We start from the raw sequence: 15,478 nt of genomic DNA, 5'->3' as shown, positions 1-15,478 counted from the left end.
CTCTCCTCCTGGGATTTTGGGCATGCACAGGTGTGCCCAGTGTGATTTTTTTTTTTTTTTTGGAGAGATTTTTTTTGCTATAGGGCGTGTGCGCTCGCCAGACAGACAGAGACAGAGAGACAGAAAGCGAGAAATCACCCCCCCCCCCCAAAGGGGGATGGTCATGCTGCAATCCCTTCTCCTCCATTCTCCTCTCGGGATCTTGAGCATGCACGCACACGCACCCGGCGTGAGTTTTAAGCCACCGGGTCCGGGATGCAAACCGCGGTCGACTATGTGGGAGTCCAGCGGCATAGCCATTACGCTAGCTGCTGGTTCCCCCCAGTGCGATTTTCAAGCTGCCAGGTCTGGTACTTTAACTCTGGTAAGTTATGTGGGAGTCCAGCACCTTAACCACCAAACTGACCCCCAGAAGGTGAGACCTTTACGTTAACAAACCTACTTTTATTTAGTTACTCCTTTGCTCAAGGCCCGTTTAGAGTACCACCTAGTGTGACCATGGAACTGTAGAATACTCAATTCACCGTGTACACTTGAGAATTCGATCTTGGAAGGTTGGGCAGTCTGCAGGTCAGATGTGATCCTCCACTCCATTCTTAGCAGATTTGGAAGTGGCACACTTAGCAGGCACTACTGAAATGGAGGTGATGCCCTCATGGAACTGCAACTCTGGACTATTTGTGGTGTTTCCAAAAATAACCAACCTCTCCTCCACTGCTATTTTTAGGAGTTCATTTCAGGCACACTATTGCATGGTAAGCAACTAGCACTAATTCAATTTGGAGATACATGAAGGATTCTGGTCTCAGTCGTCTAGAGTCCAGTAGGGACTATGTCCAAATTCCCCTCCTCTGCTGTACAGCAGAGTCCATACTATTTTTGAGTTGTGATCACCAGCAAAAAACAAAAACAAAAACAAAACCTCTTAAATGACCCAAAATGAGAAATTTCAAAGCCATATAAAACAACCAACTCTGGGCACAGCAAATTTTAGTACTTTGGAAAAGCTAAAATCAAGAATAGATGGGAGAGGGTCGAGGCAGGGAAGTTTGCTAAATCTTTGCCACACACAGCATGATTTAGGGGCCCTCAGTAATTCAATCACCTGGGAGCTTATCAGAAATGTAGAGACTCAGGCCCTACTCCAGACCTACACAACTGGGAAGATGCATTTTCACAAGATCCCAGGGTGATTCACATAGACATGAAAATTTTGAAAGAAATACTCTTAGATCATACCCCCCAGTCCTTCCTCTCCTCAGACAGATTCAGCTTAAACCAAAGAAGACAAACAACCGAATTTTCTGAGAACCAGTAACTGCTGTGCATATTCACAAAAAGTATGATATTCAAGTCATCAGGAAAAAATCTCTTACGACAACTGAAATATTTTCTAACCAAGTCAAAATACATCTTTGTCTCCTTAATGAACTTAAAATCAGCCTTTCTTTTAATTTTATTAACCGACTGTATCTTTACATATTGAAACATAGGAAAGCTTAAGATTTTTCTTTAATAAGCACTATTAGTAAAGTTATTAATTGATGTAGTAGCCTTAGGCAACAGAATAGCACACTCTTATAACTTCCTAGATTCCAAAATGCATAGTACTTTAAAAATATATGTGAAGCATTAGGCATGTTTGAATTTGTACAAAGCCTTTACTTTCAAATGTATCACAGCATTAATTAAACCTGAAATAAAATTTTTCTTTTTATATAATCTGCAAATAAAAGTGAACAGTGATCTTCCTTGTCATACTTATCTGGTAAGGTTAAAAATGCCAATATGGTATTATAGGGGGTGGCAAATACTCAGGGGTATTTCCAAGAATTAAACAAAAACAAAGAAACCAAGGGCAAGAAGTACTATTCTTGTAAGTTGCTGGCCCTGACACCAAGGCAGGCAGGGTGCAGCCAGGCCAGTCCCAGAGGCACAGAGCAGTGACTCCCAGTTGAGGTGCTGCAGAGTCTCAGGGGTGTATCATGCGGGTGGGTCCAAGAAATAAATTAAAATTTTTTAAATACTCAAAAGCCAGCTTAGAGACCAGCAGGTGGCATTGTGGTTCAGGGGTCCCACATTGCCAACCACAGTTTAAGTCCCAGACCTGGCACCTGGTGGCTTGAAAAATCATGCCACGTCAGGTGCATGTGCAGGCACACCCAAAATCCTGATAGGAGAATGGAGGAGAAAGGATTGCAGTATGGTCATTCTCCCCACCCCCAGGAGGGGTGATTTCTTACTTTCCCTCACTATGTCTCCAGGGAGAGAGCACACAGGAACCCTGTGGCAAAACCTACAAGAAGAAAAAGAGCCAGCTGAATGTTTACCCTGATTAATTTTTCACAGGCTGAACAAGAAGACAATTCTCTTTACTTCTGCCTGAAATTGGATAAACTCAGTATGGTACCGGTGATTATCTCATGTGAAGCAAAACCCACAGAAAGTATACCTTTAGTATCTAAAAATTGGAAAGTGATGTGTTTAACATGCAGATAATAATAGATGCAATGTCTCAAAATGTGGAGAAAAGCATTACTAATGGGTTTAGGTATAAAAGTTTTGAGGTTCTTTCCTGGTGGGGCAAGAGGTAAATAATGCCTTATCCCCTTACTCAGCTTCACAAGCTACCTCTGTCCACCTTGCCCAGTTCATCACACAGCATCATTCTGGCTCTACCTTCCCAAATGTTGTTAGCATTCTTGAAGTGCAAGATGGTATTTGTTACTACAGAAGTCTGGTTCTGAATCAGATGATACAAACAGGGTCCTTTTTTCTGTGGCCTAACACAGCTTAAGAACATTTCCAGTGTATCTGGTACACATTAAACTCCTGTAAAATAACTGTGAATCCAGTCCTGCCTTCTGGTAGCTGACAGTTAATAAGGGAGACATGAACACGTGTAATGGAAGCCATGACAGAGATGCGGCCAATCACAGTGGGAAGACAGATGGAGGAGCATGTCTTAGGGGATCAGAGAACACTTTGTTAGGAAGACATGGCCATGAGCTGGGACTTAGAAAAAACAGATGTCAGGCTGAAGCCAGAGTGTGAAAGGGTAACTGAGTTTGGGTGAATTTTCCCACTTAAGCAGTGTTAGCAGCATGAATGGCTTTATCCTGAAGTGTCAAGTCAAAATAGCTTTGTCAGAGCAGCAACATTTTCTTGAAGTCTTGTGCTTTATAGTAAAAAGGAGAAATAAGTTATGTAAATGTTACTATCTATTGCACTTCCTATCTATTGGAATTTGTTTCACACTATCAAGTAACGCTGACACTCCAGCAAGATATGTCATGTTTATCCTGACTTCATGTGCTCTGGTAGGAGAGGGGGTGGAAGGAGGAACCGGTTTGTAAGCCACACCTTCAAAAATCAGGTGGTTTTGAAAATACAAGGCACGGGAGTGAGATCAACCCTCTCTTAGAAAGATTTCTGAATCATGCTTAGTCAGATTCAGAATGAAGTTGGGAACTCCCTAATTGAAAGCTGTTAAGACACTCTTTGGACAAAGATATGGCATTAAAAGATGTTACAAAAGAAACATATATCAAAATATTGTGGGCTTTCAAAATTGCAATTATGAAATTCAAAATGACTAATATTGAAGAATGATTAGAAGATAATGTCATATCTGAGGTATTTTTAAAAGGGGGTTGATAATGTAGGAGCCAAATACTTTATAAACCTATGTTTTAGTTGTTTCTATTATTAAAATGTTAATAAAAATAGTAGATCCTTTAAAGTTTTGATTCAACCTGAAAGTTTTCCAACCAATGAAGCAAAAATAATTTTTTTTTTGAAGAGGTTTTTTTGCTATAGGGCACGTGTGCTCACCAGACAGACAGAGACAGACAGAGAGATAGAAAGCGAGAAATCACCCCCCAGGGGAAATGGCCATGCCACAATCCCTTCTCCTCCATTCTCCTCTTGGGATCTTGGGCATGCACGCACACGCGCCTGGCATGAGTTTAAGCCACCAGGTCAGAACTCTAACAGTAGCCAACTACATGCAAGTTCAGCAACATAGGCATTATGCTAACTGCTGGTCCCCCAAAATAAATTTTTTTAAGTGCTCAAAATCAGAATCCAGAAAGAAATTGCGCTCTTAATCTATTCTTTGCTACAGTGAGAAGAGCAGATTAAATATACATAAATATTGCCTATGATGCTAATGCATTTGCTTTCAATAGCAGTAACAGTTCAACAGCTGTCAGTTAGGTCCCTTCATTTGGAATGAATTTTTAAAATCTAATGTCTTTATCTTCTGTTTATGATGGTCAATCTGTCCTTCAAAAATTACTCAGAAAGGGACCAGCAGTTAGCATAATGGCTATGTCGCTGGACTCCCATGTAGTTGACCGTGGTTCGAGTCCTGGACCTGGTGGCTTAAATTCACGCCGGGTGCGTGTGCCTGCGTGCCCAGGATCCCGAGAGGAGAATGGAGGAGAAGGGATTGTGGTGTGGCCATACCCCCTGGGGGGTGATTTCTCGCTTTCTGTCTCTATGTCTCTCTCTGTCTTTCTGGCGAGTGCATGTGCCCTATAGCAAAAACCTCTCCAAAAAAAAAAATTATTCAGAAACTTGCAGTAATTTTAAAATTGAAAAATAAAACAAAATGCAAAAGAAAGAGAAGAAATTCCAAGTTGGCAGCATTGGCCACAAAAGCATCTAATCCCTTAAAAGTTCCATGGATTCACATTGCCATACATCTAGAGCGAGTGAAACACACTGTGCTTGTAGTAATTGGCCGTGTTCCTTGAATAAGGATAATTTAATTGTTTAAAATCAATGTCAAGGGCCAGCTGTTGGTGTGGTGGTTGAGGTGAGTGGATCCCACATGGCTGACTACACGGTTTGCATCCTGGACCTGATGTTTGAGGAACATGCTGGGCATGTGTGCGTGCCCAAAAGTCCTGAGAAGAGAACGGAGGAGAGAGGATTGCTACAAGGCTACCCCTCCTGGGGGGGCAGTGTTTTCTTTCTTTCCCTCTCTGTTTCTTTCTGGCAAATGCATATACACTATAACAAATTTTAAAAAAGGAAAATTAGAGATAACCGTAACTATTTTATTACATACAATACTGTGTCTGCAAAAACAATTATTCTGTCAATTATGGGTGGCCAAACATAAAAATGGGGCTCCTGGGCCTTTTTATGTCCCTAGGCATAGAAGGGGCTCCAGGGCTTCTCTAACAAGTAGAAAACTAGATCCCACATTGGCCATAGGAGGGATAAACGGCTACTAATGTTCATTTGAGTAGAAAAGTGGGCTTGGAGGTTCCGCATGGTGTAAAGCACTCAGTCATCATCTGAAAGAAATTAACAAAAACCTCCCTGTGCGTGTGGAATGGCTCCTAAAATGCAAGAAAGGGACTTGGCAGGAAGAGCAGACATCTGTTTTCTCTTGTACTGAATAGGTTACCAACCAGCAGATAGCCGCCCATGGGCATGTGACTGCAAACGGCTTGGAGCGGGGTGGACCTCTGTGTGGAAGGGGGATTACATTCCTGTTTGTTTGACTGCCTATTTGTTGAAAAAAATGTGCAGTCTTAACACCAGCCAAGTAACATATGATGATCTGCTGACCCTCAGCAGGCCTGAGGAGGTACTGAATGTCTTAGAGAAGTCACCCCATTTGCAGATATCACTGGGCTGGATTTGACTTTCCTGTCCTGTTAGCTTACTATAGGATTTTCTTTTCTTTTTTCTTCATAGAATCTGAGTCTTTTTTTTTTTTAAATAATTATTTTAGTTGATTTGATTCATTGTCATTATTTTATTTTTTTAAAGTTGACCAGAGACAGACAGAGAGGGAAAGTGAGAAAGCAAGCAAGTTGCCAGGTCCAGGACTTGAACTACGATCAGCCATGTGGGAGTCCAGCCGCCTTAACCACCATGCCACCTGCTGCCCCAGAATCTGAATCTTTTAATAGGAAATGTACACATTGGAAACATCTGCCAAGTTTAACATAAATAGGTTTTCCAAAAGGCCCAGGCCATTCTTATTTGAAAATTAATCAAGGAGCACAGTGGATGTAATTTTAAGTGCCTTTCAAGTTTATTTTTATATATAGGGAGAGATGTGGCACCATGATCCACCCCTAGACCACCCAGACCACAGCCAAATGTGCAATCCAAGTGTGCACAGGGAAAGCCTCGGCAAGAAGCCAGGACCCTCCTATGTGAGTCCACCATCCCAAAGTGCGATGCTCCTCCAGAGACACTGCGGGGACCCTAAATATCACTTCCTTAATTCTCAGTATCTGTCCAAACTTGGAAAGAAAGTTTTACTCTCACTTAATTGATTTCTTGACCATCAACAAAACAAACACTTAATATTTAAGCACATGGCAGATATGAAGCAAGGCGCTGGAAATTAAAACATGAATAAGATACAATCACTAGTCTCTAGTGTTCTCAATTTGCAGTTCTGCAATTCAGTTTTGAGTATCTGTGGCGTCCTTTCTCAATTCATGTAGCTGGTGTGTTACATGATACTGCATCCTGCCTCTCCACCCTCCTAACTGAAGGCCCCTCAATTTTTTCTGACTACATAAGAAAGCACGCATTTAATATGTGACACTGTGAGTTTTCAACACATTTATAGTATTGTGAGTAATTCAGTATAGCTTGGTTTGTCACTCAACCATGAGACCTAGACTTAAACTTCCTTTAAAAATGTCTCCCCATCCAGAAGTGGTGGAACAAACAGCAGGTGCACTGGTGTGTAATGCTGGGAGCATCACACAGGAGGGCAGGCTCTGTTGGCACCCCAGGTCCACCTGAAGATACCAGATGTACCTCGTGATCCGGGCTGGCTTTAAGGCGGGGGGCAGGATCATGGCATGAAGACATTGTCAAGGATGCCTATCTCATTCTCTCTCTTTCTCTCTGTCTCAATAAACCTAGGAAAAGGAACTGTCTCCCCAAAAGATGCAGGTGGGGTGCTTCTTTATCCATATAGTATCAAGAAGCTAAGTCAAATCTAGACAGTAAAACCCACAGTACCATGGTATAGAACAGACCTGCTGGAATTTAAAATATGTTTGGTAGCTTTAATGATATAATAAAAAAGAAATAAGGTCCAGGAAATCCAAGTCATTCCACAGAGGAAAAAAAAAAATCATAATATGCCGAAGGTTGGCACACAGCAACACCTCTGAACCTGCAGGTACTGGTCCTACTCACAATGATGGAGAAGGATCACTTTCCTTAGCCAATTTGCAGTATCAAGCCCCCTGAGGAGTCTTTTTTTAAAATTATTTTTATTATCATCATAATCTTCTTTATATTACATTGGATTACATATAACTTTAGAGTGTATTACATTGCTTTTTCAAAAGGGAATGCCATGCATGTCAGTCAATACAGAAACATTAATCTCCCCGCTTCAACATTCAATATCTTTTCTATGCTTTCCGCAATCATTATTATTATTCTAATTATTTTTTAAAACAGTAAATCATTTCTCATTTTGCTTGTAAAAAGACTTTGCCCATCATGAAGTACTTCTCAGACCAATCCAGTTGAGAATACTATACATGTCATCATCAACAGTTAATAAGCCACATCTGTTTCTCACTAACGTCCTGCCTCTCTATTGTTCTCTTGCTATCTTTCTCTATCCTCTTCTCTTCCCCTCCCCCATTCCACACTGTCCTATTCTCATTAAATACCTTCACTGCTTTTATGTCCTCCAATTTTTTGCTCTCTACCATAGAGTGCGGATAGTCGGTATATATTGAGTGGATACATACAATATCTTTCTTTCATAGCCTGGCTTACTTCACTCAGCAATAGATCCTCTATATCTGACCATATCTGACCATTCTATCAAATGCCAGGGTCTTGTTATTTTTTATGACTGAGTAGTATTCCATAGAGTATATATACCACACTTTTCCAATCCATTCATCAGTTTGTGGACATTTAGGTTGGTTCCAAGTCTTGGCAATTGTGAATAATGCTGCAGTAAACATTGATGTGCAAGCACTTTTCTGGCCCCCTGAGGAGTCTTTGAATGGTGACTATTATCAGCCCATGGAATGTGGCAAACTGTACCATAGATATGATATGCAGAGCCAATCATAGTCAGCCCAGTTTTGACTAAATGAATCATAAAAAAATTATGGAATTAATCTACTATCCTCCTTAATATGACAGGCTTTGGAAAAGATGCTTTGCTAAGTATTCAGGGGCTACTCTAAATAAGGCTTCTGCATTTTTAATGGCTCGATAAATAATGCTCTTTCTAAATCTGTTTCAGCAGAGGTCACAAAACAATGGTTTTTCTACCTTCTGGAGTGAGAAACTAGACCAATGAAAGGAGCTTGCAAGGAGCTGGCTGTGACCTGGTCTGGGATGCTCAGCTGACCATCCACCTCTTGTCTGGCTACTGGTGATGGGAGAGCCTGGGGACGAGCATTTGTGGGCTAAGCCTCAGCAAGTACACTGCTTCCCTCTCTCGGCCAGTGAGACCAGATGGGTAAGGCAGCTTCATCTTCTAGCCAATGGTGGTTGGTTGATACAATGGATCTGAGATCTGACTTGAAACCTGAGGAATCTGAAAGGAGAAAGGCTGGTTGAAGGGGCCTAGAGTATGGCTGGAAAGTAACTGCTCTTGACCAATGACTGTGAGTGGATCAGGGTTGTCTTAGATCCTCCCAAGATGGCTGCCTTGAGGAACAAGATCTCAACAGAAAGGAGCTGAAGATATCGGGGTAGAGGGAATGGAGATTAAAAAGTTTGTGGAAGGGACCAGCAGATGGCATAATGGTTATGTCGCTGGACTTTCACAGTTGACCATGGTTCTAGTCCCAGACCCGGTGGGTTAAAACTCACATGGGGTGTGTGTGTGTGTGTGCCCAAAATCCCCAGAGAAGAATGGAGAAGAAGGGCTATCCCCCCTGAAGAGATTTCTCGCTTCCTGTCTCTCCATCTCTGCAGGGAGCACACATGCCCTGCAGCAAACAGTGTGTGGAAAATGGAATTAAAACGTGAATTTATTTTGGTGCAAAAATAATAGTTTGAAATCCATGCATAGTTTTTTCAAAATATACTTACTAAATGAACTTTTTTTTTCCTTTTAAATTTGCCAGAGGGGTTGGGGTAGGGGCGAAAGCAAGCCCCCCAACCCCCGATGAGGCATGGCCACACCGCAATCCTTTCTCCTTCATCTTTCCATCCTTTGGGGACCTTGGGCACACAGCACATAGGCTTGGCATGCCCTTTTAAGCCACTGGGGGAGGGTCTCGAACAATATAGTCAGTTATTTGGGATCCAGCTCTCCCAACCACCAGGCCATGGGATTAGCCCACTCATGAAATGTTTGAAAACCCTTCAGTAGACTATGAGATTGTCGGAAACTGAGGATGTCAGCCCAGGGGCATGTATTCTCTAGCTTTGAGGAACATAGGGGAAAATTTTGGAAGGGGGCTGGGCTTGGGCAGAGATTTCAGAAAAATGTCCCAAGCATTTCATGAGAAAACATCACTGTCCTGCCTGGCCAGAGAAATCAACACCAGATTACAGTACTGTTGGTCACAACTTTCCCTTTCTTTACCACGGCTCTAAATCTGGAGGAGTTAGGAACCAATACCAGTGAGCTGATATAAGATGGGAAAAAACACAGGCTTTGGAAACAGGAAAGAAACTAATCACTTGCTTCTTGGAGCAGGCCTGGTATGAGGGAAGGGCGAAGCTTTAATACCATCACATGATACTCAGATTTTTGTCAAACAGGATGGACATTTCAATTATAGGCATCACAGAGTTAACGTCACCCACCTGTTTTTGAAAATCAGATACTCAGCATCAAAATATTAACTAGAATCCTATTTCATGTTATCTTAAATAGGACAAAATTATAATGTATTACATATCGATCATAATTGCCAACCAATTAAAATTTATTTATTTATTTATTTGTTATGATTTTCAAACCATCAGGTCTGAGACTTGAACCGTGGTTGGTCATGTGGGAATCCAGTGCCTTAACTACCATGCTACCTACTGGCCTTCCAACCAATTTCTTAAACTGTGACTAAATATTTATCTTCCTACTTTGTACAATTTCCTAAAATGTAACCAAACACATTTATTGCATCTCTATGCATGTGTAAATATGTCTGATAAATATTTATGTTGGGATAGAAACCTTTAAGACACTGCTTCCTGATCACCAAATAATCTACATAGCTGTCAACAAACAGTTGCTTTGCAGGCTGTGATGTTTCTCTCAGCACAGCAATGTCCAAGGCACACTTCAGTTTACAAAATCTCTACGTGATCCCAATAAGCTAACAAACTGTATTTGTAATGTAACTTCAGACTGTCCCCACACAACACCTTACTTAAAATACTGTATCAAGTATGGGCAATATAAGCAGACATGGCTAGAAATGTACATGTTGATGGAGTTGGGAAAGGAAAATTCAAGAGACATTCTATTTAAAACAAAACAAAACAAAAAAAAACCCATCAACCAAAAAGACCTGACAGGAAAGCAAATGAAGGGGCTCTCTGAAATGAGAGAGACTAGGAAAATCATGGGACCTGCCCTGGATTTTTACCCAAAAGAGGATGCAGACGTTTCATGGAGTGACTTAGAAGAGACAGAGAGGAGAGAAGACAGTTCTTTGAGCATGCTAAAGAGTCCTGTTGTTTACATAGCCAGATTAAACATTTGCCAAATCATTATACAAAGGAGATATAATGTATTCACAGTAAATATATTTAAAACCTCATAATCCCTGTCTTTCAGCATTGCCACAGGAAACTGCTCTATACGATAGGCCAAATACTCTAAAACTCATGGTGCTTAATATATATATATAAGCACTCCGTTTATTTCAACCACCTACTCTGGAGTTCAAGAAAATGCAAAGTACATCTAACTCACTGTAAAGCTGTAAAAATATTAGAAATATTAAATGGTATTACTTTAGATCCTTTTTATTAATTCCTGTAATTTTTATTTATGTTGTTTCTTTACTCAGAGCAAATCTCTATCCTGACAATTGCACACGTTTTTCAGTAGCCTAAAGATCCTAGCAGGTAACTGATCTCCACATCAGGGTCCTCGAATCTCCATAAACCTCTCCTGAAGGGCACTGCAGTGCTCTTCAGGAAAAGGTCATGCACTACAACTATTCTAAAGTAGCAAAGGACAGCACAAAATTACTTTCCGCTCTACTTCATAGACAGATAATATAAAATTATTGTGCTTTTTAAAAGAATAGCAAACTGTCAAGTGGGAATATTTTCCACAGCAATTGAAGGATCATAGATGGAAAAAGTATCTACACAATTATAACACATGCATATCTTAATAATAACAGCACTGAAGGTGCATTAGGTGTTAAGTATTAGGACATAATGCATGCTTACATTTGGGCAATCTAGGCTGGGATGTAAATATCAGTTTAGTCAATAGTGACTCCTGGTCACGTGTAGCGCACGATGAAAAGCTGTCACAGAAACCATCACTTAAGAAAAGCATATATTTCAAGGGTCAGTCCCCTCTCTGTATCTTACCTTTTCTTAATAACAAGATCATGCCTATCTGAAAGTAAAGTTGCCAATGCACCAGGCAATCTGAGGTCCCTACAGCTTTAGAATTATAGCCATACCTGACCTAGTAAATTTAGATAATAACAGAAGGCCAACTTTTCTTTCAAGTTCATCGGAGGCATCATCACTTTTGGGAAAAAAAAAAAAAGCCTGGGCACTTTAAACTAACTTAGATGATGAGCCTGATATAAAAAGAATGAGACACTGGGACTGGCAGTGGTGTGGTGGTTAAGGTGCTGGGTTCCCCCAGAGCTGACCACAGTTCGAGTCCTGGACTTAGCAGTTTGCTTTCTCACTCTCTCTCTTTCTCTCATGAGTGCATACACCCTACAGCAAATTTAAAAAAATAATATAAGTACAATCAAATAAATCTTTTAAAACAAAGAAAGAAAGAAAGAGATACTGACTGGCTGGTCAACTCCATTTACATTCATAAATTATTATATTCCAAGTAAGATTATTATAGAAGTTTTCAAGGAAAATGTTACATCTTACAGTAATTAATACTCATGTGTAAGTGCTAAAATGTATATTAAGCATGAACATATAGTCTTCATTTTATAACCCGTAAACATTCAGGCATATTCCTTACTCTGTATTTTAAAATGCTATTCCTTACCTAGAATGCTAACGGCTAATCACTAACAAGTCTTGAATAAAGTCTCCATGGAATCACTAATGAATAGATTTATATGCCTAAGTAATGAACATCTCAAAGTTCTGATTATCGTGCCAAAGAAATCCCCTGTAGCTTGTATCGCACCACACCTACAAATCTGTACAAAGCAACGCATGTGCCATATATTCTTTCAAAATATGGCATTCTATATACAACTGTCATTTGAAATGTGTCTAAAATGTATTAATTTCCTGAGCATTAACATTTAAAAATTATTTTTCAAAAATATACTACAGATCTTAGAGACTCACCAATACCTGAGAAAATCTGCTTTTTCTTGATTTCCATTGGGGTTATGAAATTTACTATGTAAGTATTATACATTTATATATACTTCTTCAGACCTGAAGACATAAGTAACTACTGCTGAGGATGTAGAGGCATGGGGCAAGTTTCCAGAAGGAACCGTGACAAGTGGGAACAAAGCAGAGAGTGCTGAAGGTGCTAGGAAAAGCAGATATGCCCAGTCAGAACCAAGGCTGCGGGATGAAGAAGTGATTACTGGCTTTCAGCTCACCTTGGCCATTTGAGCTTGAACTCCGCTAGCCTTCAGGGCAGACACAGCTTTCTGGGCCGCTGCAGGACTGTCAAAGTCGACAAAACCGTAACCTGAAATGCAAAGCACACTCAGTTTCTAAGCCGTTATTTTATGATTATGTAAAGAGTAAAAGAATGACTGGTACTTTGTTTCTGACACAGGCAAAAGACATGAACACGTCCTGACAGATCTCAGGAGTGCATGGCTGCAGTGCAGCAGCTTCCTCGGCTCCTCTTTTCTGTCACTCACAAGCTAGACAAGCCTCCTCCAAAGTGGAGGGAGGGGAAGGAGAGAACCAGCTTTTTTCCCACTGGAGATCATCTTCTTTGGAGTCCTGTTACTGAAAACAATGACACTTAAGTTGCTAAGTAAGGTTAAATTATTTTTTTATTTTATTTATTTTTTTTCCAATTTATTTATTTGCATTCATTCACTGTACATCATTACAGCATACAAAATGAGATTTTCCATCCAGAGTACACTGTATATTGTCTCAATCAAGCACATCAACAAACATGTTATTATTAGCAAATGATCTTCCATTTCTTGTTTTCTGTATGTTTTGCTTTTTTCCCCCCATCCTTGGTTCCCTATCTCTTACCCTCTGCCACCTCCTGTTCTCCTCCCACACTGTCTCTGTTATCTATGTTTGCTTTCTATACCATTTCCCCCCCACATTTTATTGAATCACCAAAGACCCTCATCAATCCAAATACCCTCCTAGCAAACACATGTGACACACACATTTCCATGAGCACAAGTCTAACTTTACGCATCCTATCAAGTAGCACCTAACTGGGGCTACATATCCTACTGCAGTCATTGAATAGATATATTTTGTTTTCCTGAAACTCTTTTTTGTAACTCAATTTACATTCCTTCTCTAGGCATCATCACAGCACACAAAATGCGATCTCCCATCCAGTACACACTGCATAGTGACTCAATCATGCACATTACAAAAAATATAAATTTCCACTTCTAGTTGCTAGAATTAATTCCACCCCTCTTTCTGACCCTCTGTCCCTTCCCACCCTCCTCTCACACCACCTCTAGTGTCCAAAATTGTCCTCCATTCCCTTCCCACCCACATTGCATTGATCACACAATTTCCTACATAACCTGACTACTTTCAAAGGTGAGTTCCCTCGTTACTACTAAGAAAACCAGTTTTAACTTAAATCAAAGAACCGCCAAGGAACTTTGCTTAAAGCCCGGAAACAGGTTAGGATTCTGTTCAAATGGTAGGTGCATGAACCTATCAGTCTCATATACTTTTATCTTCTGTTCTGGTTCAATTTTCCTGATTAAATTCTGGGATATAGTATTCAACTCCAGACTTGTCCCTATGATTAAGTTAGCTACTTTCTCAGTTTTTGGACTCTTATTTCCATGTATCTGCGTTTAGTTTTCCTGATACAGCACATCCTTGAGAACTTCTTGGAGGTCTGGTCTGGTGCTGGTAAATTCTTTCAGGTTTTGTTTATCTGAGAATGTTCTTGTCTTTTCTTCCCACCTGAAAGATAATCTTGCCGGATACAGTATTCTTGGCTGAAACTGCTTCTCTCTTAACACTTGGAATATATTTTCCCATTCTCTCCTCGCTTTTATTGTTTCTGATGAGAGATCTGCTGTTAGCCTGATGGGATGTCCTTTGTAGGTAACTTGATGTTTTTCTCTTGCTAATCTTAGTATCTTGTCTTTGTCTGCAGTTTTGGTCAACCTGGCTATAATGTGTCTTGGAGAAGATCTTCTAGGGTTGATTCTATTTGGGGTCCGTTGTATTTCCTGGGACTGGATCTTTGAATGCCTCTCTAGGTTTGGAAAGTTTTCTTGCAGGATTTCCTGGAATAGATTATCAATGCCCTTATGGGTTTCCTCACCTTCTGGAATGCCAATTATCCGGATATTTGGACGTTTGATGGTATCCAGTACTTCTCGCATATTATTCTCAAATTTTTGTGCCATTTTCTCAGCCTTCATGGTGGATTTTTCTAGGCCAGCCATTTTCTCCTCTACATCTGAGATTCTATTTTCTGAATGATCTAGTCTGCTTTTAATGCTTTCCAGGGAGATTTTGACTTCTTGTATTATAGACTTCATCTCTAGCAGTTCGGTTTGAGTCTTTTGTAAAGTGTGTAATTCCACTTTTAGATCTTGCAGGAATTTCCTCATCTCTTGGAACTCGTCAATCTCTTTCTCCTTTCTCTTTAGTAGTTCATTATCTCTCTTCTCTTCCATCTCTGTTAGCTTAGACATTATGAATGATCTGAATTCCTTATCAGACATTTCCATGATTTTCACCGAACTGCTTGTGGATGAAGAGTTACTCTTTTCCCTAGGAGGAGAGGTATTTTCTTGTTTTCCCATGTTTCTCGTGATCCGGCGGTGATTTCTTGTCATCTGATGAATGTTGTGTTTTCTTTCAAATTCTGGAGGTTCAGCCTTAATGTTAAGGAGCAAGCAGACAGAGGTGATCCAGAATCTCTTTGCTGTTCTATTGTGCTTGCTGGTGCAGCAGATTCAGAAGATAGTGGGGAATATTTCAACCCTATTAGTATTTGAATGTTTAGCTACAGTGATCTTAGATCTGTCTAAAAACACACTGAAAGGATATTGGAGAGTGAAGAGACAAGAAAAAAGAAAACGAGACAGAGAAAAACAACAAAAAAAGAAAAAAAAATCAAAAA

At 40.3% G+C, this 15,478-nt stretch overlaps 1 protein-coding gene across 10 annotated transcripts in view; it reads right to left on the bottom strand.

The window, feature by feature from the left end:
• Positions 1-15,478, bottom strand: part of RBMS1 (RNA binding motif single stranded interacting protein 1) — a 259,130-nt gene that overhangs the window by 35,218 nt on the left and 208,434 nt on the right. For all 10 annotated transcript variants that reach the window (XM_006160278.3, XM_027776517.1, XM_006160279.3 and 7 more), the window contains exon 4: positions 12,768-12,859. In XM_006160278.3, the coding sequence (XP_006160340.1) occupies positions 12,768-12,859 (92 nt within the window). The remainder of the gene's footprint in view (positions 1-12,767; positions 12,860-15,478) is intronic.

The sequence above is a fragment of the Tupaia chinensis genome, unplaced genomic scaffold (assembly GCF_000334495.1).
Source record: "Tupaia chinensis unplaced genomic scaffold, TupChi_1.0 Scaffold000674_2, whole genome shotgun sequence".
Taxonomy (NCBI): domain Eukaryota; kingdom Metazoa; phylum Chordata; class Mammalia; order Scandentia; family Tupaiidae; genus Tupaia; species Tupaia belangeri.
The sequence above is the reverse complement of the archived record's forward strand: the minus strand, read 5'-3'. Positions and strand labels throughout refer to the sequence as shown.